At 39.8% G+C, this 26728-nt stretch overlaps 1 protein-coding gene across 2 annotated transcripts in view; it reads right to left on the bottom strand.

Moving 5' to 3' along the window:
* The window catches only part of LOC122644252 (protein FRA10AC1), a 92892-nt gene extending 67379 nt beyond the window's left edge, over positions 1-25513 (bottom strand). For both annotated transcript variants that reach the window (XM_043837890.1, XM_043837889.1), the window contains exons 1-3: positions 25400-25513; positions 25250-25317; positions 9838-9919 (exon numbers count right to left, since the gene is read on the bottom strand). In XM_043837890.1, coding sequence (XP_043693825.1) covers positions 9838-9919; positions 25250-25317; positions 25400-25455 — 206 coding nt within the window. In that variant the 5' untranslated portion in view covers positions 25456-25513. The remainder of the gene's footprint in view (positions 1-9837; positions 9920-25249; positions 25318-25399) is intronic.
* Between the last annotated feature and the right edge of the window lie 1215 nt (positions 25514-26728).

Genomic DNA, 26728 nt, shown 5'->3' with positions numbered 1-26728 from the left:
ACTGCCTGACTGCCACATGGAAAAAAATAACAGTTGGTGCCACAAACCTCTTAGCTTATTATTTCACTTTCTCCAATTCTTTTTACGATACTAATCCATCACTTCAATTCTTAACCTGCAAGGTTATCAACCTACCTGATATCAAAACATTCTTGCACATGCATCAAAGAGTCTATGATGATATCATCTATCCAAGGTGGATTATTAGCAAAAAACCACCTCAAAACAGAATAAGTAGCTCATAGGTTTTGCCACCCACCTTGACGATAAATCAAGTGACCGTATAGGAGAATATTACCAGACCTTTCTCCCTCCCTAAATCCCTAAACAAGATCAATATCTTCTACTATGGACAAGAGTGGCCTTACACTTCTAAACTACATCAAAGAATTGGAGACATGTCACCTGCCTTTAGATCTTGTTAAAGAATTGACTGGGGCAACATTTACCAATGTGGAAAAGGAAGGAGATGCAACAATGTGTATCCTAATTTCTCTCATAGTTGCATTAAACTTGTAACATCTCTCTAAAATTTGTCTTAGTAATACACACTAAGATACAATAACTTGATTCTTGCAATAATATAAGGATCAAGTTATTGTATCTTAGTGAGTATAATTTGATGCAATAACTTGATCCTCGCAATTAAAATATTAACACATCTATTTTTTATTAATTAACCTAAAAAGAGTCCCCTTTTCCCCCTTAACCCTGGTCCACCCCCCTTACCAACCCTTCCTCGTGCTCCCCTTATGTCGAGTCAACCCTTGGTCCCCTTTACACTTATTCTCATATTCCCATCCCCATCCTACCCCTAACCCAACCCAAACCCGATCCCATCCCATCTCTTCCGCGACCTTTGTTGACCCTGGCCACAATCCTAATCCAAACTCGAACCAGCCCCAACTTAACCCAGCCCCAAACCGGTCCCCTTTAAACCCATTTAACCCATCCTCAAACCAGTCCCCCATTAACCACCCCACTCCTTTAAACCAATCTCACCCCAACCCAATCCCCACCCCCCCCATTCCCGGTCTGGTTGGGCCTTGTCCATTGGGAGCTCCCGCCCCCCTTTGAGTGCCCCCTGCCTGATGAGGCCCCCCCCCCCTCTGGCTGCAATCTCTGGCCACACCCCCCCCCCCGGTGGTTCTCCTTAGGGGTCTCAGTCGAGGCCCCATAGCCCTTGCTCAGAGTAGCCTCTCCTACGTTGTGCCCCCTGACCCGGCAACAAATGATTGCCTACTCTCGTAGGCAATACAAAAGTCTCCCTCCTCAGGGATCGTTGCACACCTCCCTTTAGTTCTCCATGTCTTCTGGCTAGATTTGGAATGCCAAGGGCCTTAATTCCTTGGCTAAGCATGCACACATTAGGGCCCTCATTAAATCCACTCACTCCTCTTTATGTGCTCTTCTTGAATCCCAAGTCCTTCTAGAGAATGCTTCCCGCATTGCCTCCTTGATTGCTCCTTCCTGATCCTTCATTTCCAATTACGACCATTCCCCAAATGGCCGTATCCGGATCCTCTAGACCCCTCTAAAATTCATATCTTTATCTCCTTCTCCTCCCCTCAACTCCTCCACCTTCATCTATCCCTCCCCAATTCCTCCTCTTTCTTCCTCTCTTTTGTGTATGTTTTTAATAGAGCTATTGACCGGCTCCCTCTATGAGCTGATCTCTCCCTCCTCAAGTCCAAGGTTGGCCCCGTCCCTTGGGGTATGGGAGGCGATATCAACGTAGTTAGGTTTGGTCATGAGAAAATTGGTGGTCGCCCCCTTGACCTTCACTCTGTCAATGCCTTCAATGATTGTATTGAAGACCTTAGCATCAGTGCATCACTGACCAGAGATGGTGGGTTTCCCCCCTTCCCTGCCATAATAGAAGAGTTGGCACACACCAGATAGCATGCAAAATAGATCGTGTCCTCATCAATGAAGCCTCGCTTTCTTCTTTCCCCAATTCCCTTGCCAACCTCCTCCCAGGAATGTCTGATCATAGTCCATGCCACCTTTCCATTCAACCCTACTCATCAAAGCTATGCGTAGCTTCTTTTTCAATCCCAGCCAGCTCCCTCGAATCAACCAAACTTTTCTGTCTCATCCCCAAAAAAGAGAGAGCCTCTTCCCTATCTGATTTCAGACCCATCTCCCTTTGCAACCTCCTCTATAAATTCATTGGCAAAATCTTGCGGTGAGATTTCATATGTGATGCCATGACCCAAATGTCCTTCCCCCTTGTTTTAGTCCTATGGATTCACTCTTGCATCTCCTCCCCTTTCTTCTCGATCATCATCAATGGCTCCCCTGCTAGATTCTTCCCTTCCAAAGTTGGAATCCTCCAAGGCTGCCCCCTTTCCCCTTTCCTCTTCTCCCTTGCCCTTGAGGTTCTCTCCATAGTTATCAAGGCAACGCCTAGGTCGCCTAGGTGGGCGCCTTGGTCGCCTAGGCGGGTGCCTTGGTCGCCTTGGCCACCTAATTGGTGTCGCCTTGAATTTGGACCCTCTCCACCACCTTGGGTCGCCAAACTGCCATGACAACTATGGTCCACTCTAGGAGTAACCATTCGAAAAACATACCAACTCCTCATCTCCCCCATCCCCAAGTATAAGGACCTTAAGCTTACCCATCTCGCCTTTGCGGATGATCTCATGATCTTCTCCAAGGCTTCTCCTTCCTCCATCTCCTCCATTATGTCCTCCTTGCTCTCTTGGAGAGCCTCTCGAGTCTTTGTATGAATCTTTTGAAATCTAATCTTTTCCTCTTAGGCGTGTCTCTGAAGCTGATAAGGATACTCTCCTTCGCCTAACAAGGTTTCCCTAGGTTCCCTTCCTACCAAGTACCTTGGTCTTCCCCCTATTCCTGCCAGGCTGACTAGCCATCATTGCACCCCTGTGTTGAATCTTCTCTGTAAAAGGCTTTAGCTCTAGAAGTGCAAACTCCTTTCCAATGCCAGCAGGATTGAGTTTATTAGATCAGTTCTCCAATCCTCATATAATTACTGGTATTGCATTTATGGGCTCTGTTAGATATATGGGCCAGAATACCGTGGGGGTATTCTGGACCTTTTTACCCTTTGTTATTAGTTGTTTCTTGTATGTGGTTCAGTCCCACATTGCTCATGTAATTATTATTATTGTTTCATTATGATTATAAATAAAGATGTGCTTGGGATGAATTAATCATCCAAGCATTCAGCCTAATTTTAATCTGTCTACATGGTATCAGAGCAGATTTCGAATTAGGGACACCCCTTCTCTGCCATTCTCGATTTCAGTTCCTTCTTTCTCTCTTGTTCTTCATTCTCCCAATAGGGCAGCACTGATGAGGTGATCTCCAGATCCAGCTGCTGCCCTCAATTACCTCTTTACATGGTGCATCTTTCTGCTCGATAGGGACACCATCACCTTCTGTGATATTTGGAATCTTCAGGTTTTTTGGGGACTGCTTCCATCTCTGCTACAAGGGAACATTCCTCCTATTTGAAGACCAAGAACTGCAGCAGGCAATCTTCTTTACATCTGTTCCTATCTTCAGATCTGTTCAAGAACCCCTAAGATCGATTTTTCACCAAAAACAGGGTTTTTTCAAAACCCTGACAACTATCGATCTAGGGGCTGGTGACTTCTATTGCTTCTGGTTTTTTGAAGACTGGTTCTCTACTTATAAAGGCACACTCGACCTTGGTTGGAGCTGCAACACTTCAGTTTTTTGGCATCCTTCCTCCCTTCATCGATTTTAGCAATTTCAGGGTTTTTTTCAAAACCCTATACAAATCGATACAAGGGATTCACTTTGCTGCTGTTGCTGATTTTTGGAGACCATTATTCTATCATTATAAGAGGGCTCTCAGCCAATTTTTAGCCCTTCACTTGCAGGATTTCTTGGGTTTCTCTTCACAACAGCCCCTCTCTGAAATTTGAGCTTTTCTACTGTTCTAATGGGTGACTCAGTGGATTCGACTACTACTTCTATTGGTGATGGACACAGCAAATCAGATTACCATACCTTTACTCCTAATCCAATCAAATTGGATGGCACTAATTATTTGCTTTGGTCTAGGTCTGCCTCCTTTGCCATTGCTGGCCGTGGCCTTACTGGTCATATTACTGGTACTAGTGTTATGCCAACTGAGATTGGAGCTGCTTAAGACAGGTGGCTGGCCAACAATGGAGTTCTCATGTCCTACCTCATTGGCTCTATGACTACCGATCTGCAGCATAATTTTCTTCTCCTTGACACAGCCGAGGAGATTTGGGCTGCTTGCAAGGAGACCTACGGGCAGCTTGGCAACGATGCCCAGGTCTATGAACTCAGGAAGAAGGTCCTTCACACTACTCAGGGTGACTTGACAGTCTCCAAATATTATGCTACTTTGCGCAGCCTTTGGCAGCAACTGGATCATTTTTCGGACTTTCACCCAAGTACAACTACTGATATTGCTTCCTATAAGAAGCATGTGGACAAGATCAAGGTCTATGATTTTTTGGCTAGCTTAAATGTGGAGTAGGACCAGATTCGTGTTCAAGTGTTGGGCCATAAGCCTTTTCCCACACTTGAACAATCTTATGCCTTGGTGTCCTCTGAGGAGAACCGTAGGGCTGCCATGATGCACCCTCCTATTACTGACAGATCAGCTCTCAAGGCTGCTGCCCCTGCCACTCCTGCACCTAGTGGCACTGCTTCTCTTGGTGATTCTACTAAAGGGACTGTTGTTTGTGAGCACTGTCACAAACCCTATCACACCAAGGAGAAGTGCTCGAAACTTCATGGGAAACCGGCTGACTTTGAAGCTAAAAGGGCTGCCAAGACAAAGAGAAAGACAAAGACCAAGGCCCATCAGACTGAGACTGTTACTACAGCCCCTGCTACTGACACTGGTCTATCCCAGGATGATCTACAGGCACTCCTACGTATGCTAAGGTCTTCCGCTGCTGCTGCCTCTACTACATCAGCTACTGCCAGTTCTTCTACTCCTTCAGGTTCACACTTTGCCCGGTCAGGTATTCCATTTGGAGGTCATTGTGCTGTTGTAGCTTCCCATCCTTGGATCATAGATTCTAGAGCTACAGATCACATGACCGGTTCCTCTGGTTTGTTTCACAGATATTCTCCCACTTCTGGGAAAGACAAGGTCAAGGTGGCTGATGGTTCCCTTTCTTCCATCTCTGGAAAAGGAATCATCAACTGCACTTCCTCTCTTCCCTCGTCTTCTGTTTTGCACATTCCTAACTTTACTACTAACCTTCTTTCCATTAGTAGTATTACTCGTGATCTTAATTGCAAAGTCACTTTCTTTCCCTCATTGTGTGTTTCAAGATCTGGAATCTGGGAGGACAATTGGATTGGGTAAAGTACACGGTAGGCTGTACCTGCTTGATGACAGTTGCTTCTCTCCACCACCATTGCCTTCTCCGCTACACCAGAACTCCATGGTCTCTTCTGAACTCTACCAGTGGCACTCTAGGTTAGGTCACCCCGCCTTTAGGAATTTTAGCTCATTTATTTCCTAGTTTGGTCACCCTTCGTACTAAGGATGACTTTTTTTGTGAGGCTTGTGTTCTGGCCAAACAGACACGTTCAACTTATCCAATTTCAAATAAAAGGAGTTCTTCTTGTTTTCAATTGGTGCATTCTGATGTTTGGGACCCTAGTCGTAAAGCATCTATTTCTGGTCATCGTTGGTTTGTCTCTTTCATTGATTGTCATTCTAGGCACACCTGGGTGTATCTTTTGCACACAAAAAATCAGGTTTTCTCATGTTTTCAGCATTTTCATAAAATGATACAAACTCAGTTCCAGGCTACTCTCAAAGTATTGAGAAGTGATAATGGAACAGAGTCTACAGAATCACAATTTCAAAAGTATTTGGCTAATCACGGCATCCTTCATCAAACTAGTTGTGTTGATACCCCTGCCCAGAATGGTGTGGCAGAAAGGAAAAATCGCTACTTGTTAGAGATGGCCAAGGCTTTGATGTTTGCAAGGAATGTCCCATCTCAATATTGGGGGAATGCGGTTCTCACTGCGGCCTATCTCATCAATAGGCTGCCTTCTCGGGTTCTTAACTCCAGTAGCCCCTCTAATGTTTTAATGGAAAATTCCTCCTTTATTGTGCCTCTCAAGGTGTTTGGTTGTGTGTGCGGTGCTCGAGATACTAGATCTCCAGGCAAGCTTGAACCTCGGGGGCTCCGTTGTATTTTCTTGAGTTATTCTCCGACCCAGAAAGGATATAAGTGTTACCATCCCCCTTCCCGCCGTACCATGGTTAGTATGGATGTTATTTTCCATGAGCCCCTTTCTTACTATTCTTCGCCACCTCTTCAGGGGGAGAGTTCTAGTGAAGATGTGTCTTTTGAGTTTCCTCTACCTGAGGTTCCTCAGGCTGCTGTCCAGCCTTCTTTACCACCCACGGCTGCTGCCCAGCCTCCTTTAGATGCTGCCCATCCTATTTTGGTTGATGCCCAACATCCTCTGGCTATTCCTCCCTCACCTGATGGGAATCCTTTACAGGGGGAGACCATAGAAAATAATGTTGTTAATGTTCCTATCTAGGGGGGGCTGACTCCAGTCCAGAGAACTATTGGTGAATTTCAGAAGAGAATTGACAACTCCAACATACTCACCTATACAAGGGGCAGATCCAACAGAGGGCAGCTGCAACCCACTTTAGCACCAGTACCCATCCAATTGCTGGCTCCAGACCCAGATGCTTCATCTCCTGGTAATCCCTCTTCTTCCGACCTACCTATTGCTCATCGCAACGGTATTAGGACTTGCACTTTACATCCCATATCTCATTTTGTTTCTTATAGCTCTCTTTCTCCTTCTTTTCGTGCGTTTGTATCTTCTCTTTCTTCTGTCTCTATTCCTAAAAATTGGCAGGAAGCATCTACAGATGGAAAGTGGAAGGCAGCAATGTTGGAAGAAATGAGAGCACTACATAAAAATAATACGTGGGATCTTGTGGCTCTTCCGCCAGGGAAAAAACCAGTGGGATGTAAATGGGTCTTCGTGGTCAAACAGAAGGCTGATGGTTCGGTGGATCGGTATAAGGCACGTCTGATTGCAAAGGGGTTCACTCAGACTTATGGAGTTGAATATCAGGAGACCTTTGCACCAGTGGCAAAACTCAACACTATCAGGGTGTTATTATCTTGTGCTGCAAATCTTGGGTGGGATCTTCAGCAATTAGACGTCAAGAATGCCTTCCTCCATGGGGAGCTTGAGGAGGAGGTATATATGGACATTCCACCAGGCTTCTCTGATGACAAGACTAGGGGCAGAGCCTATAAATTGAAACATGATCTTTATGGTTTGAAGCAGTCACCCAGGGCCTGGTTTGGCAGATTTCATAAGGCTATGATTTCAGCAGGTTATAAGCAGAGCAATGCTGATCACACTTTGTTTATTAGACGAGTTGGTGACAAGGTTACTCTTCTCATAGTCTATGTGGATGATATTGTGGTAACTGGTAATGATGGTATTGCTATCAGGGATATGAAGCTCCTCCTTGGCCGTGAGTTTGAGGTCAAAGATCTTGGCCCTTTAAAATATTTTCTAGGGATAAAAGTTGCTCGATCTTCAAAGGGCATCTTTCTTTCTCAAGGAAAATATGTTCTTGATCTATTGACTGAGACAGGGCTGCTAGGCTGTCACCTTTTAGATACTCCTATGGAACCTACTACAAAACTTAAGGAGAAAGAGGGTGAGCCTGTTGACAAGGGTGGTTATCAGCGGTTAGTGGGCAAACTAATCTACCTTTCTCACACACGACCTGACATAGCAGTTGCTGTGAGTTTGGTGAGCCAGTTCATGCATGATCCCTATTCCTCTCATATGGATGCAGTCCGTCGTATTTTGCAGTACTTGAGTCTGCTCCAGGAAAGGGAATCCTTCTATCTCCCAATGGTCACCTTAAGATTAAGGCTTATACTGATGCCGATTGGGCTGGTTCTACTAACAGGAAATCAATTTCTGGCTATTGTTCCTTTGTGGGTGGGAACCTTGTTACATGGCGTAGCAAAAAGCAGAACGTTGTGGCAAGGTCTAGTGCTGAAGCCGAGTTTCGTGCGATGGCACAAGGCATTTGTGAGCTCCTGTGGCCTAGAGGATTTTTGCAGGATATCGGTGTTGTTGTCCATCTTCCCATGATCACAATAAAGCTGCCATTAGCATTGGTCATAACCCTGTCCAGCATGATCGTACTAAACACGTGGAGGTTGACCGACATTTCATCAAGGAGAAGCTTGAAGCCGGCCTCATTTGTGTTCCCTTTGTGAAGTCTTCTGATCAACTGGCTGATGTGTTCACTAAGGGACTGAGTAGCAAGCTGTTTCACCCTATCTTAGTCAAGTTGGGCATGCATGATATATATGCTCCAACTTGAGGGGGAGTGTTAGATATATGGGCCAGAATATCGTGGGGGTATTTTGGACCTTTTTACCCTTTGTTATTAGTTGTATCTTGTATGTGGTTTAGTCCCACATCGCTCATGTAATTATTATTATTGTTTCATTATGATTATAAATAACGATGTGCTTGGGATGAATTAATCATCCAAGCATTCAGCCTAATTCTAATCTGTCTACAGGCTCCCTAAATCCACCATCAAAGCCATGAAATCTCTTTTCTACGCTTTCCTTTGGAAAGGAAGAGAATCTTCCAAATTCCTCCACCCGTTCAGCTGGGTGGCCACCTGTCTCCCTAAATCTGAAGGAGGTCTTGGTCTTCGTAGGATCCAGGATTATAATATTGTGGGCATCCTCAAACTAATTTGGAAAATGTCTACCAAGCATGATTCCATCTAGGTCAATTGGGTCTACTCCTACCTTCAAAAAAGACTCCATCTGGACAGCTCCCCAACCTGCTGACCCCTCTTGGGTCTGCTGCAAAATCCTTCTCCTCCGCCCAACAACCTTAAAGCTACCTCCTCTATGATTGCCGATGGGTCCTCCACCTCCCTCTGGCTCGATCCCTAACATCTCTTAGGAGTCCTATACACTACCTTAGATGCCCGCTCAATCTACTCCTCTGCCATTCCTAAATTTGCTCCGCTCTCCACTATCATCTTTCATGGCTCTTCGTCTCCCCCCCCCCCCCCAAAAAAAATCCCTCTCATTCAGACTTAGTCATTTGGATCCCCTCCCCTAACCGTCTCTTCACTTCCAGTTCTGCTTGGGACTATGTTAGGCTCCATGCCCCCACTGTTCCCTGGCATAAACTAGTTTGGTTCAAAGGCCACATCTCCCGCTATAGCTTCAACGTTTGGAGAACCCTTAACCACTATCTACCCACCCAATCCTTTCTCCTTCACCGCCACATACCTGTGCCCCCTTCCTATATCCTGTTCTGGAATGGTATAGAGGACGTCGACCACCTTTTCTTTTACAGCCCCAATTATGTAATTACTTCTTTCAACAGATCAAACTGATCAACTCCTTAAAATTTGAAAAAACAAAGGCCCAATAACTTAGTTGGTTTAGAAACCATTACCGGATGACTATGTCATTTGTTGCATCCTGAAGTTACTTAGTAATAGGCAGTATCAAAAAATAAAGATACAGGGTCAAAAGAAAACAAAGGAGAAACTACATCAAAATTGACAAAACTACAGAACCATAATCTTGTATACTTAATGGGGAGGCTGAAAAGTTTAATCTGATCAGCTCTACAAAAACCAGATTCCAGGTAAAGAACCTGAAAGGACTAGATATGCCAACATTTCACAGTGCAATAAATAATAGTTAGAATAATCGGTGGATTATAAATGTGATACTGCTAGTTATACATAATAGATGAACAACAAATAGGGACTGAATACAAGGGATGTGATGATTAAACCTGTAGCCTTCTCTCAGAGTGTCATGATCAGTCTTAATAGGCAACTTGTCTTGTGTATTTTTTCCCTTTCCATAAAAATCAACTGCAGAATATAAATACAGTGGCTGAAATGAAATCCATATTGTAACAATGACATAATTTTCAAGAAAGGGACAAATGTAATAGCTTTGTTCATTACATCAGTATCAAACTTAAATTCCAGATCAGACTGGATGTCAACCAATTACTTAGCAAAAAAGAACTTAATTGCACCATAATTAATTATAAACTATGATGACACACGGAAAACAACAAAAAATTAAGAACTTTATAAGAGAAGAGAAAACATGTCCAAAAGCTTAAAGTAAAACATCAGGCATCCCAATATCACCCAGTGTTTAAGGAGGTGCTTCAGGCATGCACACTGTGTCTCAAATAGAAGGCACAACCATTTCACTTAGCACCACTTCACTAACATGCACAACTCTGTGCGCCTCCATGGTTGAGCTGCTCAGTTCTTTCAACCATTGCAACCAGAGGTTTCTTTAATTGAGCAAACAAAACCAGTTCTATAGTTTTGCATTAGGCTATAGAACTTGGATTTTATTGTTTTTCCCATGCGCACCATTTAAGTATTCGTGTTAATTACCTGTAAATGATAGTGTTTAATGCTACTGTGATTCTGCATTAATTCTTAGGCTATTTCAAAATATCATTATGATAAATTCTCCTCCTAATATCTTTGATGTACCTATGTTCTGTTTAATTGTTTAATTGTTTAATTAAACAATTTCTAAAATGTAGACAAGCTCACTCTCCCATCTAAGATTTTGGTTCTGTCAATGTCATATTGGGTGAAAAGCATGAAATATTCACAAGTACAAAGTGTTATGTTACTATAGGACGTCACAGTAAAACTGGAGGTGATGCCATGTCTCAACATCATGAGTGAAACAACAACAAAAGCAAAAAATTAAGCACTGCCTAAATGCATCTAACCCAGAAGATAATTTGTTCGCAAATGGCTGGTCTAAATACTGTGTCATCTATCTGAATTTTTGCATGTTCCCTTGCGATTCAGCACAGGCATACCACATCCAAAAAAGAGGAAGGCCGGTGCCAAGATTTTGATTTGCATCTCAAATTTAATCTTCATACTCCATTATCTGCATAGTTACCATACCTAAAAACCAGGGTTTCAGGCCTTCAACATATAACGAATCCTTAAGGCATATGCTCATTAATGATAAAAAATGATTAAGAAGGAATGTCCCCACCACCCTGAGCAGTGAGCAGTTGATTAAGCCAAGCGGTAGAGTGTCATAACATTGGCTACGAAAGCAAGATAACCATGGTGGAAAAAGGAGGAGAAGAGGAAGGAGAGGAGGTAATGTAGTCACTGTTAAAAAATAGAATTCAGATCTTCTACGGCCTTGTGAGTAGCAGCCATCGTCCTGCCATCACTTATGGGATTGGCATGTGTACAAATGACGATCGAATAGTCAGTTTTAAATTTTTCAAATGTTATTTGTGAAACTTGGTTTAGTGAATAGCAAACAAAACCAGACCGGTCAGGCAAACCGAAGCCGACCAAACCCAGTTCGGTTTCAAAAGAAAACCCTAGGTTTTTGTTTTGAAGAGAAGGGAAAATCGTTCAAGAGGGCAGCTCGTCTTCTTTCTCTCACACTTATGGAAACCTCTCTTAGCAGAAAAAGGGATTTTGAAGCCTTCCTCTCCAACGGCCGTTGCCTGCAAATCGTAAATCTCTCCTCAATGTAAGTTTCCAAATCTCATAAAGCATTACGTTGCAAAAAGAAAATGTGAGATTCTTTTGCAGATTCCGGTTCCTTTTTTGAGCTGTGGAACTGAAAAATCGTGTTGATTTTTTTCTGCATTAGGCGAAGCGGTTAGTCCATCTCCGTGAGATTTGGAAGGCAAAAATCATCTCTGGTCACGATTGGTAAAAGTGCCTCAGGTTCCATTATTTGTGGTGTTAAAGTCCATCTCCGTGAGGTCTGTAATCCTGCTTTATCTGTAGTTTCTTTTTTAGTTTGATCTCCTGTAATTGACTTACTGCTGGTGGTGGTGAAGCTTATTGGTGGTGCTGATCTTGCAATAGGGTTGACTGTTGTCTATATATGTATGGTAAGAATGCAACATAGCTGACCTTTGCCGGGCTTTATTTTGATTTCTGGTTGTCATCTATCATGATGGACAATTGTAGTGCAAAATTATATTGGAACTTAAAAGACATAATAAGCAAGCCAAAATAGGTCATTACTTATCCTTAACACTGCAGAATTTTGTAGTAACAAGTAACACAAATAGAACAAAACATGATCAAATCTTCAAATGCAGCTCAACCTCTAATCTTTGTCTAGACCAATCCATTCTCGTTTATCCAGTGACAAACTTCAATTAGGCCTGGGTAAAAACCCAGCAGTTTAAATGTAGAAAGTTTGATGAGTATTAATCATATTATTTGTATAGAGTTTTTGCATTTGTCTTATAGTAAATATCAAATTCCTTTGTTGTCTCTCCTACCCAAATCAAAAGACAACCATGCAAGCATATATAGCCTAGGTTAACCAGTGAACATGTGTTTCTTCACACTGCCTAACAGAAATTTCCCTCACATACAAGTTTATAGTACTTCCATTATTGTTCTATGAATACCACCATGTGTTTCTTCACACTGCCTAACAAAATGGCCCTCTCATGCTTGACCGTTGATGCTACTTGCCCTAACACAAGCCCATTATTGTTCAATTTCCATTAATTATTCGTTTGAGTGATGATTTCTCTTCTTGCAAACATATTTTTTCATTGTGTTGGCTGCTTATTTCTCCTTTTCCATTTGTTATCTTTGAACATGGATGCTAATTTGTACTTATTGTGAATTTACATGGATTTATATTTATTACTCTCGTTACACATGTGTATGAACTATTGTAGGCTATATTTAAAATTTTATTTGAAACATAGCATTGGTTATGTACAATCCAATGAGTTCGCCAGTTGAAGCCAGTAGTCGAGATAATATTGTTGATTATAAGCCTCGGATCGGCATGACGTTCATTTCGGTGATTGAGGCATATGAGTTTTACAACCAGTATGAAGGAATGATTGGTTTTAGTGTTAAGAAAGATTATGCAAATAGATTAAAGAAAGATAAAACAATCATAAAACATAGGAGATTTGTATGTAATAAACAAGGATAGGAGAGATGATAAAACGACTACGTCTTGTGCAGAAACTAGAACAGATTGTTCTGCAAGAATGGGGATTTCTAGGTTGGCTAATGGATTGTATGAATGTCTTGATTTTTTTACGATTACTCATTTGATGTGGCCTCAGCGTAAAATCTCAAATGTAGATGCCTATGAAATAGATTTGGCTGATGATTCTGATATCTGGCCCAAGGCCACTTCTGATTTAATGGGTATGCAAGCAAATGGAAGAGAAAAACTCGGTTATACCAAGGAAGATCTTAGGAATTATCTTCGAACCAAACGTCAGCATGATTTAGCTTACGGTGAAGCTGGGAGTATGTTAGAATATATTGAAAACCAAACAAGGCTCAACCCATCTTTTACATACTCTTTGCAGTTGAATAATGAAGAACAGATAACAAATATATTTTTGAAAGATCCGAGGATGATCATTGATTATTCACTTTTTGATGAAGTTGTTATCTTTAACACTACATTTTTCACAAACAAAGAATACATGTCGTTTGATATTTTCACGGGATTCAACCATCATAGGGGTGTAACCATATTTGGAGCTGCACTTCTATATGATGAGACGGCTGACTCTTTCAAATGGTTGTTTGAGACATTCTTGGAAGCTCATGGGCAAAAGAATCTCATTTCCATTTTTACTGTTCAAGAAGTTGCAATAGCAAGGACAATAGCTGAGGTTTTACCTAAGGCATAGCATGAATTATGTACTTTGCACATAATGCTAAATGGGATAAAACATCATGGTAATCTGATAAAGAATGGATCACATTTTCTTAAGGATTTGAATAAATGCATATTTCATTATTAAGATGTAGAGGAATTTGAGAATGCTTGGAAAAAATTGCGTGATGATTACCGACTTGAGAATACTTCATGACTGAATCGGATTTATGGGATTAAAGAGAAATGGGTATGTTGTTAGATGAAATACACTTTCACATTCGGTGTGAGGAACACACCGCTAAGTGAAAGTACTAACAGTGATTTGAAAGAGTATTTGAGACCCAATTTGGATCTTGAAATACGCTTCCTAAGAACATGAGTTCCAAGTCACCAGTACTAAGACAAGCAGGAAAAGTTTATACCCCTTTTATATTTAAATAAGTCATCTGAGCATTTGATAGAATGCAGTTGCAAAGAATTTGAGACATTTGGCATCCTTTGTTGCCATGCTATTTGAAAAACTTAGATGTGCTAGATATTAAGTGTATTCCTGATAAATATATTTTAAAGAAATGGACACGGACAGCAACAAGCATTGTGGTGGACAGTGTAGAAGATGTTCATTTGAATTGCACATAGAGTCATAGGTTTCTTGGCCCTACATTTCTTAAGCTAGCAAACCAAACATCTAACTCAAAAGTTGGTTTTGAGATGACCAAAAGTAGTGTTTATTTGTTTAATAAACAACTAGCAATACTGGATCTTGATAGTCCCAATACAGAAGCATCAGTTAAATACTTTGATGTCAACGTTGAATTGGTGCTCAAAAAGAAAGAAGATAGGAAAAGTGGCGGGAGCAAGAGGCATAAGGGCTGGAATGAAAACCATTGTGATCCTTCTTTGCTAGACTGAAGGATCTTTCCATTTGTGTTTATTGTATTAGACATGTCACATTTTTTTCAACTTGTCTTCAACAAATGATATGCTACAGCAAGAGTCTCATTCTGAGCATATACCAAATTTGTGGTATTTCAGATCATTTAAACTTTCTGAACTTTCACTGTGGTAACAGAGATTAATTAAATAGTCTGCAAAAGGGTGTTAGTTCGATGTTACAATATTTACTATCTTTTGTAAAGATAAATTAAAGGATTTTTATTGTTGACACCTTGCGAGGTGTTAAATTAGCTTTTACTTTATCTTCTTTTTACCCTTCATTCTAGTGTACAGTAATTGCTTAAGAGTGGTAACATAGTAATTCCATTATCCCTGTCACCTCTTCCACAGATGTATAGACCCTTTCCTCGATGGTGCATTTTTTCTTGCCTAAGACTTTACTGGAAAGCTTCTTAGTACGCATTGATAGGGCCTTTTTATAGAGTTAATGGTTGCAAATCTGAGACAGGAAAGGTTTCTTTGGTAGATTTGAGACAGAAGTAAATGGTTCATTGGTTTTCACTTGAGCATCGTCACTTTTATAACATTTTAGATTTGTAGTGTAATGGATTTTTTTTTTTAATATGGCTTGCTAAAAACAAAGAAATTTATCATCAAAGAAAGGTGTCACAATCTACAGTGATGGATCAAAGGATATTCAATAGGCCCTAAATAGCCTATATGGCAACAGATAAAGGTCTAAAGGATTATTGGATCAAAAGAAAAACAATGAACTACTGAGAATGCAAAGGAGGTCAAGGTTCTGGATGCAAATCGATCTTGGATAATCCACTATAGCCACAATGAAGATTACACATTTACTTGATGTCTAGGCTAGATATCTCCCACGATCTGGTTTTGGAAGACCTAGAAACTTCCAGCCGATAGAGGCTGATCTAGCTTAGCTGTTTGGTCATATAGCCCCTAGGGTTGGTTCAATATTTTGGGTGCTAGATCAGCCCTTAGACCGAATCTTGCAGTTATAGTGAAGCCCATGGAATCGATCTACATCAATTTAGTAGGAAACCAACATCTGTTGTGTGTCTCCTTTATTCACTAACGGAGTATATATGGTAGTTTCCTACTAAATTGATGTAGATCCATTCCATGGGCTTCAATATAACTACAGGATTCAGTCTAAGGGCTGATCTTGCACCCAAAATATTGGACCAACCCAAGGGGCTATATAGTCAAATAGCTAAGCTGGGCTAGCCTCTATCGACTGGAAGTTTCTAGTTCTTCCAAAACCAGATCGTGGGCTATATCTAGCCTGGACATCAAGTAAATCTGTAATCTTCGTTGTTGCTATAGTGGATTATCCAATATCAATTTGCATCCAGAACCTTGACCTCCTTTGCATTCTCAATAGTTCATTGTTTTTCTTTTGGTCCAATAATCCTTTAGACCTTTATCTGTTGCCATATAGGCTATTCAGGGCCTATTGAATATCCTCTGATCCATCACTGTACATTGTGACACCTTTCTCTTATGATAAATCTCTCTGTTTTTAGCAAAAGCCATATTTTAAAAAAAAAATCCATTACACTACAAATCCACAATGTTATAAAAGTGACGAAGCTCAAGTGAAAACCAATGAACCATTTACTTCTGTCTCAAATCTACCGAAGAAACCTTTCCAGTCTCAGATTTGCAACCCTGAACTCTATAAAAAGGCCCTATCAATGCATACTAAGAAGCTTTTCAGTAAAGCCTTGGACAAGAAAAAAATGCACCATCGAGGAAAGGGTCCATACATATATGGAAGAGATGACGGGGATAATGTAATTACTATGTTACTACTCTTAAGCAATTACTGTACACTAGAATGAAGGGTAAAAAAAAGATAAAGTGAAAACTAATTTAACACCTCGCAAGGTGTTCTTAACAAGAAAAATCCTTTGATTTATCTCTACAAAAGATAGTAAATATTGTAACATCAAACTAACACCCTTTTGCAGACTATTTAGTTTATCTCTGTTACCACAGTGAAAGTTCAGGAAATTTAGAACGATCAGAAATACCACAAAATTGGTATGCTCAGAATGAGACCCGTACTGTAGCATATCATTTGTTGAAAACAGGATGAAAAAAAAAAATGTGAGATCTCTAATACAATAAACACAAATAGAAGGATCACAATGGTTTCATTCCAGCCCTTATGTCTCTTGCTCCCACCACCTTTCCTACCTTCTTTCTTTTGTAGCACCAATTCAGTGTTAGCATCAAAGCATTTAACTGAAGCTTTTGTATTGGGACTATCAAGATCCAGTGTTGCAAGTTGTTTAACCAACAAATAGGCACTACTTTTGGCTATCTTAGAACCAGCTTCTGAGTTAGATGCTTAGTTTGCTAGCTTAAGAAATGTAGGGCCAAAAAACCTAAAATGTTGTGTGCAATTCAAATGAACATCTTCAACAACTTATTTACCCTTACTGTCCTCCACCACAATTCTTCTTGTTGTCCGCGTCCATCTCCTTGAAATATATTTATGATGAATACACTTAAAATCTAGACATCTAAGATTTTCAAAAAGCATAACAACAAAGGATGCCAAATGTTTCAAATTTTCTGTGATTACATTCTATCAAATGCTCAAATGGCTTATACAAGACCACATATTCCCCTTCCACAAAATTCATTTCCTCGTCAATCAATCCAACCACACTCATAGAACACATGATCCCCCTTACGGGATTTTATGACGTAAGCACAGATCTACTCATGGTCCTCTAGAAATTGTTTAAATATATAAGGAGTATAGACTTTTCCTGCTTGTCTCAATATTGGTGATTTAGAATTCATGTTCTTAGGAAGCGTATTTCTTGCTTCAAACTCAGCCTTCAATTCATTGGCACGTTTATCTTCCACAACCCGTTCAAAATGCTTAAAAAATCGCACAAGATCCAAACAGGGTCTCAAATACTCTTTCAAATCACTGTTAATACCTTCACTTACTTGTGTGCTCCTCACACCGAATGTAAAAATGTATTTCATATAACAGCATGCCCATTTCTCTTTAATCCCATAAATCCGATCCAGTCATGAAGTATTCTAAAGTCGGTATCATCACGCAATTTTTTCCAAGCATTCTCAAATTTTTCTACATCTTCATAATAAAATATGCATTTATTCAAATCTTTAAGAAAAGGTGATCCATTCTTCATCAAATTACCATGATGTTTTATCCCATTTAGCATTATGTGCCAAGTACATAATCCATGCCATGTCTCAGGTAAAACCTCAGCTATTGCCCTTGTCATTACAACATCTTGAATAGTAAAAATGAAAATGGGATTCTTTTATCCATGAGCCTCCAAGAATGTCTCAAACATCCATTTGAAAGAGTCAGTCGTCTCATCATATAGAAGTGTAACTCCAAATATGGTTACACCCCTATGACGGTTGAATCCCGCGAAAACATCAAACAGCATGTACTCTTTGTTTGTGACAAATGAAGTGGCAAAGATAACAACTTCACCAAAAAATGAATAATCAATGATCATCCTCGGATCTGCCAAAAATATATTTGTTATATGTTCTTCATTATCTAACTACAAAGAGTATATAAAAGATGGGTTGAGCCTTATTTGGTTTGCAATATATTCTAACATACTCCCAGCTGTACCATAAATTAAATCATGTTAACGTGTGGTTCGAAGGTAATTCCTACGATCTTCCTTAGTATAACCGAGGTTCTCTCTTCCACCTACTTGCATATCTATTAAATCAAAAATGACCTTAGGCCAGATATCAGAATCACCAGTCAAATCTATTTCATAGGCATCTACATTTGAGATTTTACGCTAAGACCGCATCAAATTTGATGTATAAAGTAAATGGTTGTGATCATCAAAAAAATCCCGACATTCATATAATCCATTAGCCAACCTAGCAATCCGCATTCTTGCAGAACAATCGGTTCTGGTTTCTGCACGAGAGGCGTTATCATCTCTCTTGTCCTTTTTCAGATGTCCTTGTTTATTACATACAAATCTCCTATATTTTATGATTGTTTTATCTTCCTTTAATCTATGTGCATAATCTCTCCTAACACTAAAACCAATCCTTCTTCCATATCGTTTGTAAAACTCATATGTCTCAATCTCCGAAATGCATGGCATGTCGATCCGAGGCTTATTATCAACAATGTTATCTTGACTACTGACTTCAAATGGCGAATTCATTGGATTGTTCATATCCAATGCTATGTTTCAAATAAAATTTCAAATACAGCCTACAACAGTTCATACACATGTATTACAAGAGTAAATAAATATAAACCATGTAAATGCACAAGAAGGACAAATTAGCATCCATGTTCAAAGGTAACAAATGGAAAAGGATAAATAAGCAGCCAACACAATGAAAGACATAATTGCAAGAAAAGAAATCATCACTCAAACAAATAAAAATGGAAATTGAACCATAATGAGCTTGTGCTAGGGCAAGTAGCATCTACTGTCAAGCATGAGAAGGCCATTTTGTTAGGCAGTGTGAAGAACACATGGTGGTATTCATAAAACAATAATGGAAGTACTATAAACTAGCATGTGAGGGCAATTTCTGTTAAGCAGTATGAAGAAACACATGTTCACTGGTTAACCTAGGCTATATACACTTGCATGGTTGTCTTTAGATTTGGAGAGGAGAGACAGTAAAGGAATGTGATATTTACTATAGGATAAATTGAAAAATTCCACACAAATAATATGATTAACACTCATTAAACTTTCTACATTTAAGCTATTGGGTTTTTACCCAGGCCTAATTGAAGTCTGTCACTAGATAAACGAGAATGGATTGGTCTGGACAAAGACTTTAGGTTGAGCTGCATTTGAAGATTTGATCATGTTTTGTTCTGTATGTGTTACTTGTTACTACAAAATTCTGCTATGTGAAGGATAAGTAATGACCTATTTTGGCTTGCTTATTATGTCTTTTAAGTTCCAATATAATTTTGCACTACAATTGTCCATCATAATAAGTGACAACCAGAAATCAAAATAAAGCCCAGCAAAGGCCAGCTTTGTTACGTTCTCACCATACATATGTACACAATAGTCAACCCTATTGCAAGACTAGAATTTCAAAAAGACCAGCTATGATGTATGGGGTCAAATGTTGAGTATGAAGAAATGCCATATAAACAAACTAGGAGTTGCAGAGATGAGGCTACAAAGATGGATGTGTGGGAAAACTAAGAAGGATAAAGTAAAGAATGATCATATTAGAGCTGGGTTGGGGGTAGCTCCGATACATGATAAACTTAGAGAGAGTCGTCTAAGATGGTATGGCCATGTCCACCGGGCCCTTCAGGAGCCCCAATTCGGAGGAGTGACGTGATTCTTATTGAGGCCTTGAGGGAACCAAGAGAACTAGGCGCAGGCCCAAGATAACTTTAGGAGAAGTGTTGAAGAAAGACATGCTTAGCTTAGGCCTTGTTCCTAGTATGTCCTCAGATAGAGCTGATTGGAGATCAAAGATCCATGTGGTCGACCCCATTTAGTTGGATGTTTATGTTGGGTTGCTGTTTTTGCATTTCACTCCTCATCGAGACCTAGAGCAGAATGTTGGGCAGTTAAGAGGCGGTATGTAGCTAAGAAGGGTCGATGCCTTAGAGCTTGTGTCGATGATGTTTCCCCCCCCCCACTCCCCAAATTTCTTCTCTATCTATATACCATCGACACCCATATAGTTTGTGTCATTGTATGCCCCCTCCCCTTTTTTTATTTGTACTCCCCTCATTACTTCTTTATTAGTATCATATCGTCTCCTCTAGGATCCATGTAGCCAACCCCATTAAGTTGGGACAAGGCTAAGATAGTTGTTGTTGTATCTTTACTGCATATTTGGACCTGACCTGTTTAATACAGACTTGGATTGGAGTTTTCTTTTAAATTATGTGATATGATCATCATAAAGATCCATTAGTAGTTGTTTTCTATTCATTCTAATCACTCTAGGAAAGGGTCTCGCAGGGCTATCTAGCCTTTGGATTTTCCTGCAAATTTCAGGACTTATTAGTTGTTTTCCCATTGGCACCCGACTAGGATCTTAGCTTGATCAGAGTGCTGGTTGTCAAGATATCGTGATTCTTCTCTGCGGTACTACTATATTGGAGGTTTTCTCCCTGTGGTTGTTGCTGGATTGCAGTTTCATTCTCTATACTTGCCCTGCGGTTGTCGAGTAGGGTTTATTTTTTGGTCTACAATTGGTAACTGTTGATTATAGTTAGTGGTATATCAGTATTCTCTTTGCTGATTTGCCATTGGATTTCTACCAAACATTGTGGAGACCTTCTACTGCTTGCAAGGCTGTGCCATTATCAGATTGCTGTCTGTGATATCCTTGGAGACTATTTTGTTATCAGCTGGTGTCAATAATGTGTCATCAGATTTTTTATTATTTCTTCTCTGTGATTGGATATTCTGGCCTGATATTGCTCTGCTACTGCTGATTTCTTGGTGTTCATTATCCTTTAATATGGTATGGTTTATTTGAGTTGGTAATGCAGATCCAGGGTTCGAAAACCCAAATCAGATCGCTTATGGCTCACTCGAATAACAGATAACTCAAATCTAAGAGGCAATGGCATAATTGTAGATATTTCTAAGGGTTAGATTGGTAGGTAATGAAGATGGGACCTAATAGTAATTAGATTTATTGTGTAGGAATGAACTTGGAAGCAAAGTTAAGACATGGGACATGAGGGAATAAATAATAAAGGAAGGGGTAGTTTAGGAAACTCGGTAAATAAAAATAAATAAAAACAAAATCGTGGGCTGAGGGAGTCTTCCTCAACCTGGCAAACAGAGGCGGTAGAACACCATGGAACCAGACCTGGTTCGAGTGGAAAATCTCAATCAATAGAGCTCCATGCAACCTGAAATTCCAAGCAAGGCATCGTAATACTTAGAACTCTTGAAATCATCCAATCACAGTCTCAAACAGTACATAGGAAAGAAGGTATAAGCCCTGCAACTAAGCCTGGCGGTAACTACAGGTCCAGATCTGAAAGTTTGGTTCAATTCTCTCAGGAAGAAAAGAATCTGGAAGTGATACTCCAAGGTTTGGGCAACCTAAAGAGCATCAACCTTCGCCTGAAGTCTCGGGTTCAAGTAAACTGGTATGAGGGTTTGGGCATTCTTCTTCTCAGCCAAGTACTACCGTCCAGAACAGAGAAGAAACCAGAAACAATGAAGAAGAAGAAGAAAATGTCAGAGGAGGGGATAAGAGGTCACACAACCTGATTCATTCGTACCATACGGTAACAAATAATTCAAATTTTCATTAATCAAATCTGCCTAGAACGACAGTTACAAGCTTGTATTTAAAGAGAAAATAAAAGACCCCGAATCTAAAACTGAAATTAAACATAAAGACTCCTATTTGAAAAAAAATCCTAAATCAACTCTATCTTTATTTAACCTAAAAAATAAAGTATGGAAAGGACTCTACCACTAAGTAGCCCATTTAAAATAAAAGATTACAAGAAAAAAAACCCAATTAATAAAACCCTAATAAATAAATTAAATTTTACTGAACCCAAAGACCCGGTTGGATCCGGTTCATCTTCACATGGATACCCAAATGGGTTTGGGTCGGCCCAAGGCAGTGCACCTACATCAGTTAGTGTAGCCGTGTAGGTTGTTGCTGCAATATTGGGACTGCACAAGTCATCTTTGTTTTCATCCCCTGAATTATTTGTCCACGTGTAGTACTACACATGAGGGGGACAATATGGTTATGCCGGAAGAAGATTTCTTCCTGTTGCATTATCTACCTGTCTTCTTATGAAGATTTTGACTGTCTTCCTTGTGAAGATTATTGTTTGTCTCCTCTTTGGAGATTATTTATCTGTCTTCTTATTGAAGATCATTGATTGTCTTCTTATTAAAGATTATATGTTTATCTTCTTTATTGAAGATTTGTTATTATGGGTTTCTTCTTATCGAATATTTCTTATCTACCAGGAGTTCTTGTTGTTGAATATTTTTCCGTACAAACCCCTTATTGCTTGAGCAAATAAGGCAAATACATGATTTCCTTTTAGTATTTCTGGCATATGGTCCTTCCCAGTTTGGCCCAAACTTTCCAGGTGCAGCAGAGGGAAAAATCTTCTTCAGAACCAGATCTCCTACTTCAAAGTGGCGCTCCCTTCTTATGGTAAATCCTGTGCTTCTGTTTGTCTGAAGCTCTTCTATTTGAAGATTTCAAATTTTTTGCCCACAGGGATGACTTGCCCATCTTCCATTGTTTCTATTTCTGAGCTTTTGCTATTGTTGCTAATGTTTTTATCCTGCAACAATGATTTGTTCATCTACTACTGCTACTTATTTATGGCCCGTGGCTGATATTTCTTGTTGCTTAAATTATTTGCTAGACTTCTTCCTCTCGAAGATTATTTCTCTGTTGCTACTCGTGGTGGCTGATATATTTATAAAGGGTTGCGATTAGAAGATGATTTCTCACGCAGTTATGTTATTTGATGTCCACTGGCTTCTACAATGGTTATATTGTTCAAGTTTGGCTCTGAAGATTATTGTCTGTCTATCATTCCGAGCTGGAGCATAGGAGATATATATGCTCCAACTTGAGAGAGAGTGTTAAAGTTGTTAGGTGCTTGTTATGGTCCTTGCTTATTAATTGTGGTTCTTGTTATTAATTATAGTTACTGGTTATTAGTTATTGTCTATTTTTTTTAGTATGTTGTGTTGTCTACCATAGCGTACTGATGGTCTCCAATCGTTCTCATTGTACTTGATTCTTTTATTATAAATATGATAGCATGTCTCACGGTTTTAGAACTAATCAAAACCATGAGTTTTATTTCCATTATTTTCTATCTCTTACGCCTCCTCCCTTCCCTCTTCTCTTCTCCTTCTTGCTCCCTTCTACTTCTTGTCTTCTTCTCTTCTTCTTATTCTGCCTTTGATCCTAGTTATTTAACTCTGATTTTGTAACAGTAACAGACACTAGGAATGAATTCAATAAAGTACCATAAGACCAACAGATTCATTTATAACAACAGTAAATGTCAGGATGCGTGTAGCCCCCTCCTATCTTTGGTGGAGGAGATTGTTCACCATCCATTTGCTTTAGGACACTAGGATCAAACAAATAGAAAGCTCACTATCTGCATGTTTCCTTCATGTCCATCGTATACAGTCTACAAATTAATGACAACCATGATTTCAACTTCTTCTTCTTTTTCCCTTTTTTGAGAGAGGGGTCTGACTTGGCAAATTTTAGCACTCTTGGAACAAGTGAAAATGCATGAAGCTGGATGACAGTAACACAAACCAGAGCAACTGCAGAGTAGAGGCTCAGGTTGATCCCTAGCCAGAGCAATATGCCTGGCAGAGGAGCTCTGACCTTGGATTCAAACTCGTTAAAACGGAATCGCACAAGATGGCCAAATATGGAATCAAAGAAAACAACAAGCAAGACAATTGCAAACACACAAGATTTACGTGGTTTGGTTTCGCGAGAAACCTACGTCCACGGGAAGAGCAGCGGCAAATTTTTCACTAAAACAAAATGAAGATACAAGTTTTCGTCTAACCCTAGAATGAGAGAAAAGTGCCATATATATACGGCTACAAAAAATTTTCTCAGGAGCTACGCCCCCGAACCCCAAAAGAGATTTGTTTGGTGGCCCAACCCTCCGCGTCACGAACTAAATCTCAACTTTTTCTCCCTTCGGGTCGCGCCACAAAATATTTCAGGTCAGGTCGGATCCGCATCGCACTCAGATCCTTGGAATACAAGACATACTCAACAAAACTAAAGTCTCAAGCAAGGAGAGAAGGTAGTGCCAAGAAGGTCATTAGCATTGGGTATTGAATCATAAGATACCCATTGAAATGCATTTGTTCCAAGGGGACAACAACATGATAGACATGTAAATTATGTATTGAGGCTACCCAAACGAAAAGAAAATTTACATGGAGATATCTAAACTGTTATCAATTAAATAATACTGGAACACCATCATAATAAATCCTAGAATGGCCTTAACAGTTGAAGGGCAAAACAGCATCATGTAGTCAACCCCATTTAATTGGGATAAGATTTGGTTGGGTTGAGTTTATCCTGGTTCCTACAAAAGGGGCTGGGGAGGATTGTTTTAAGGACATCCATAATGATGAAATATCAAAGGCGCCTAATGTGACTTTGTAATGGTCCATCGATTGATCAGGCAGAACAACACGGCTGCTGAAAGTCATTGCTTCTACCATTCAAGGGTAATCAACAACCCCTCCTCCCAAATTAAAGAGGGGGTTCAGACTCCAGAGCTATCATGATTCAAACACAGTGGAGTAAGAAGTAGAAGGTACTAGAGTATATTATCTATGCAACATAATGAACCACCAAATGGCACCGCAATAACTGTATAAAATGAGAAATTTGACCGCTAAGCTAGAACACAATTTTAGAAAAGTAAATCCAATCAGCTAAAGTTAGGCATGAACAGAGAATCTCTTATTATGAAAACGAACCATAACGAATTAAACAGAACAATGAGACAGACTGCAAAAGTCTATGGAGAAAAGAATAAAACAATAACTAAATAAAGGTGACATTACCGTAATCCTTCAAAAATTTATTGTGACGATCATATGCGGTGAGTCCTCGAATGTGAGCTTGATACTGTCTGCAAAAAGTAAATTATTAGGTGGATTTTGCTAATGAAAATTACCAGTTTCAGGAATCAAAAAGCGATCTTGAAGACTTACTGCTTTCTCTCTTCCCTCTCGAAGATTGCGGATTTTAAAGATCTGAAGGACGCCATACTTACTCTACGAACTACGTAGCGTTTAAGTCTTGAGAAGAACCACGGTAGAAACCTCCTAGAATTGTTTGCTAATTTTGAAGATTTACCAATGAATTGGTTCTGAAATCCCTAATATGCAGGGTTTTAAGAATCAGAAATCGAATCGTTTAATCGGTCATTTCGTATCGGAATTGTGTGTGACCGGTCCCAATTCCAATATATCCGACACAGTCGATTCACAGTTCACACCCAAAACCCTAGAAATTTTCCTGTTTTGGATTTATGAACCGGTTCCGATCCGGATTGCATCAGAATCGTCACTGTCCGATTATGCATTTTAAAACCTTGCTAATTGTCATCTGTCAAAAAATTTATCAAAACAAAAACGAGTCATCTGTCAAAACTCAAAATTGATAACCAATTTCCAACTAAACTTGTCAATCGGTTCGGTTTTGGTTCAATCCAAGGGAGTGCTACTGTGAACCAAATTCGAATCAAGAACCGATTCAGCTTTGAAATTTGTTATTCAAATCAAGCCAGCATGGTTTGGTTTGGTTCGATTTCCCTCCATATTTGATTAATTTTCCGTTTTACTATTCAGTTTATTCAGTTCGAACCAACAATTACTAAGCTGGAACCGAATTTAAAACTTTCATTCCATAATCGAATTTACTCGATTAGACTTATTCGACTCGGTTTTGGTTCCCATTTCAGTAAGAAAAACCTTATCTCCGATTATATGATCCACCAAGGGCTTCCCTCCCTTGCTTTCCACTCGCACTGTTGAAATCATTTGTTGATCCTCCCAATCCATTTTCAAACCTATGGTTAAGTTGCATTGGCACTTTCTCTTTCCTCCCTGACCATGTAGGCCCCTCTGTTGAAAAAATCATTCTTAACATTGTGATTGGTGTGGCATAAGAAATTCACCTTACATTAGCAGCCAAAAGAAACTTCCCCACATCGCTTTAGAGCTATGACTTTCTCTCAAAAATTAAATAAGGTAAAACTTCTCAATCCCCCACAGTGCTATAGAGTTATGATTTTCTCCCAAAATTTAAATAAGGTATTTATCAAAAAAAAAAAATTTAATAAGATAAAACTACTCTTTCCCCATACCGCTTTGGAGCTATGAAACTCTTCTCCTCCCCTTGGCAAATGAGAGAGGAGGCACCATCAAGGTGATAACAAAGCCCTCTCCTTAGCAACCGATGATAGAGGAAGTGTAAAAGGATCATGGCAGTAGTGTTGGTGGAGAAGGAAGGAGCCATGGTGGGGTAAGACAACCCAA

The sequence above is a fragment of the Telopea speciosissima genome, chromosome 10 (assembly GCF_018873765.1).
Source record: "Telopea speciosissima isolate NSW1024214 ecotype Mountain lineage chromosome 10, Tspe_v1, whole genome shotgun sequence".
Classification (NCBI taxonomy): Eukaryota; Viridiplantae; Streptophyta; class Magnoliopsida; order Proteales; family Proteaceae; genus Telopea; species Telopea speciosissima.
The sequence above is the reverse complement of the archived record's forward strand: the minus strand, read 5'-3'. Positions and strand labels throughout refer to the sequence as shown.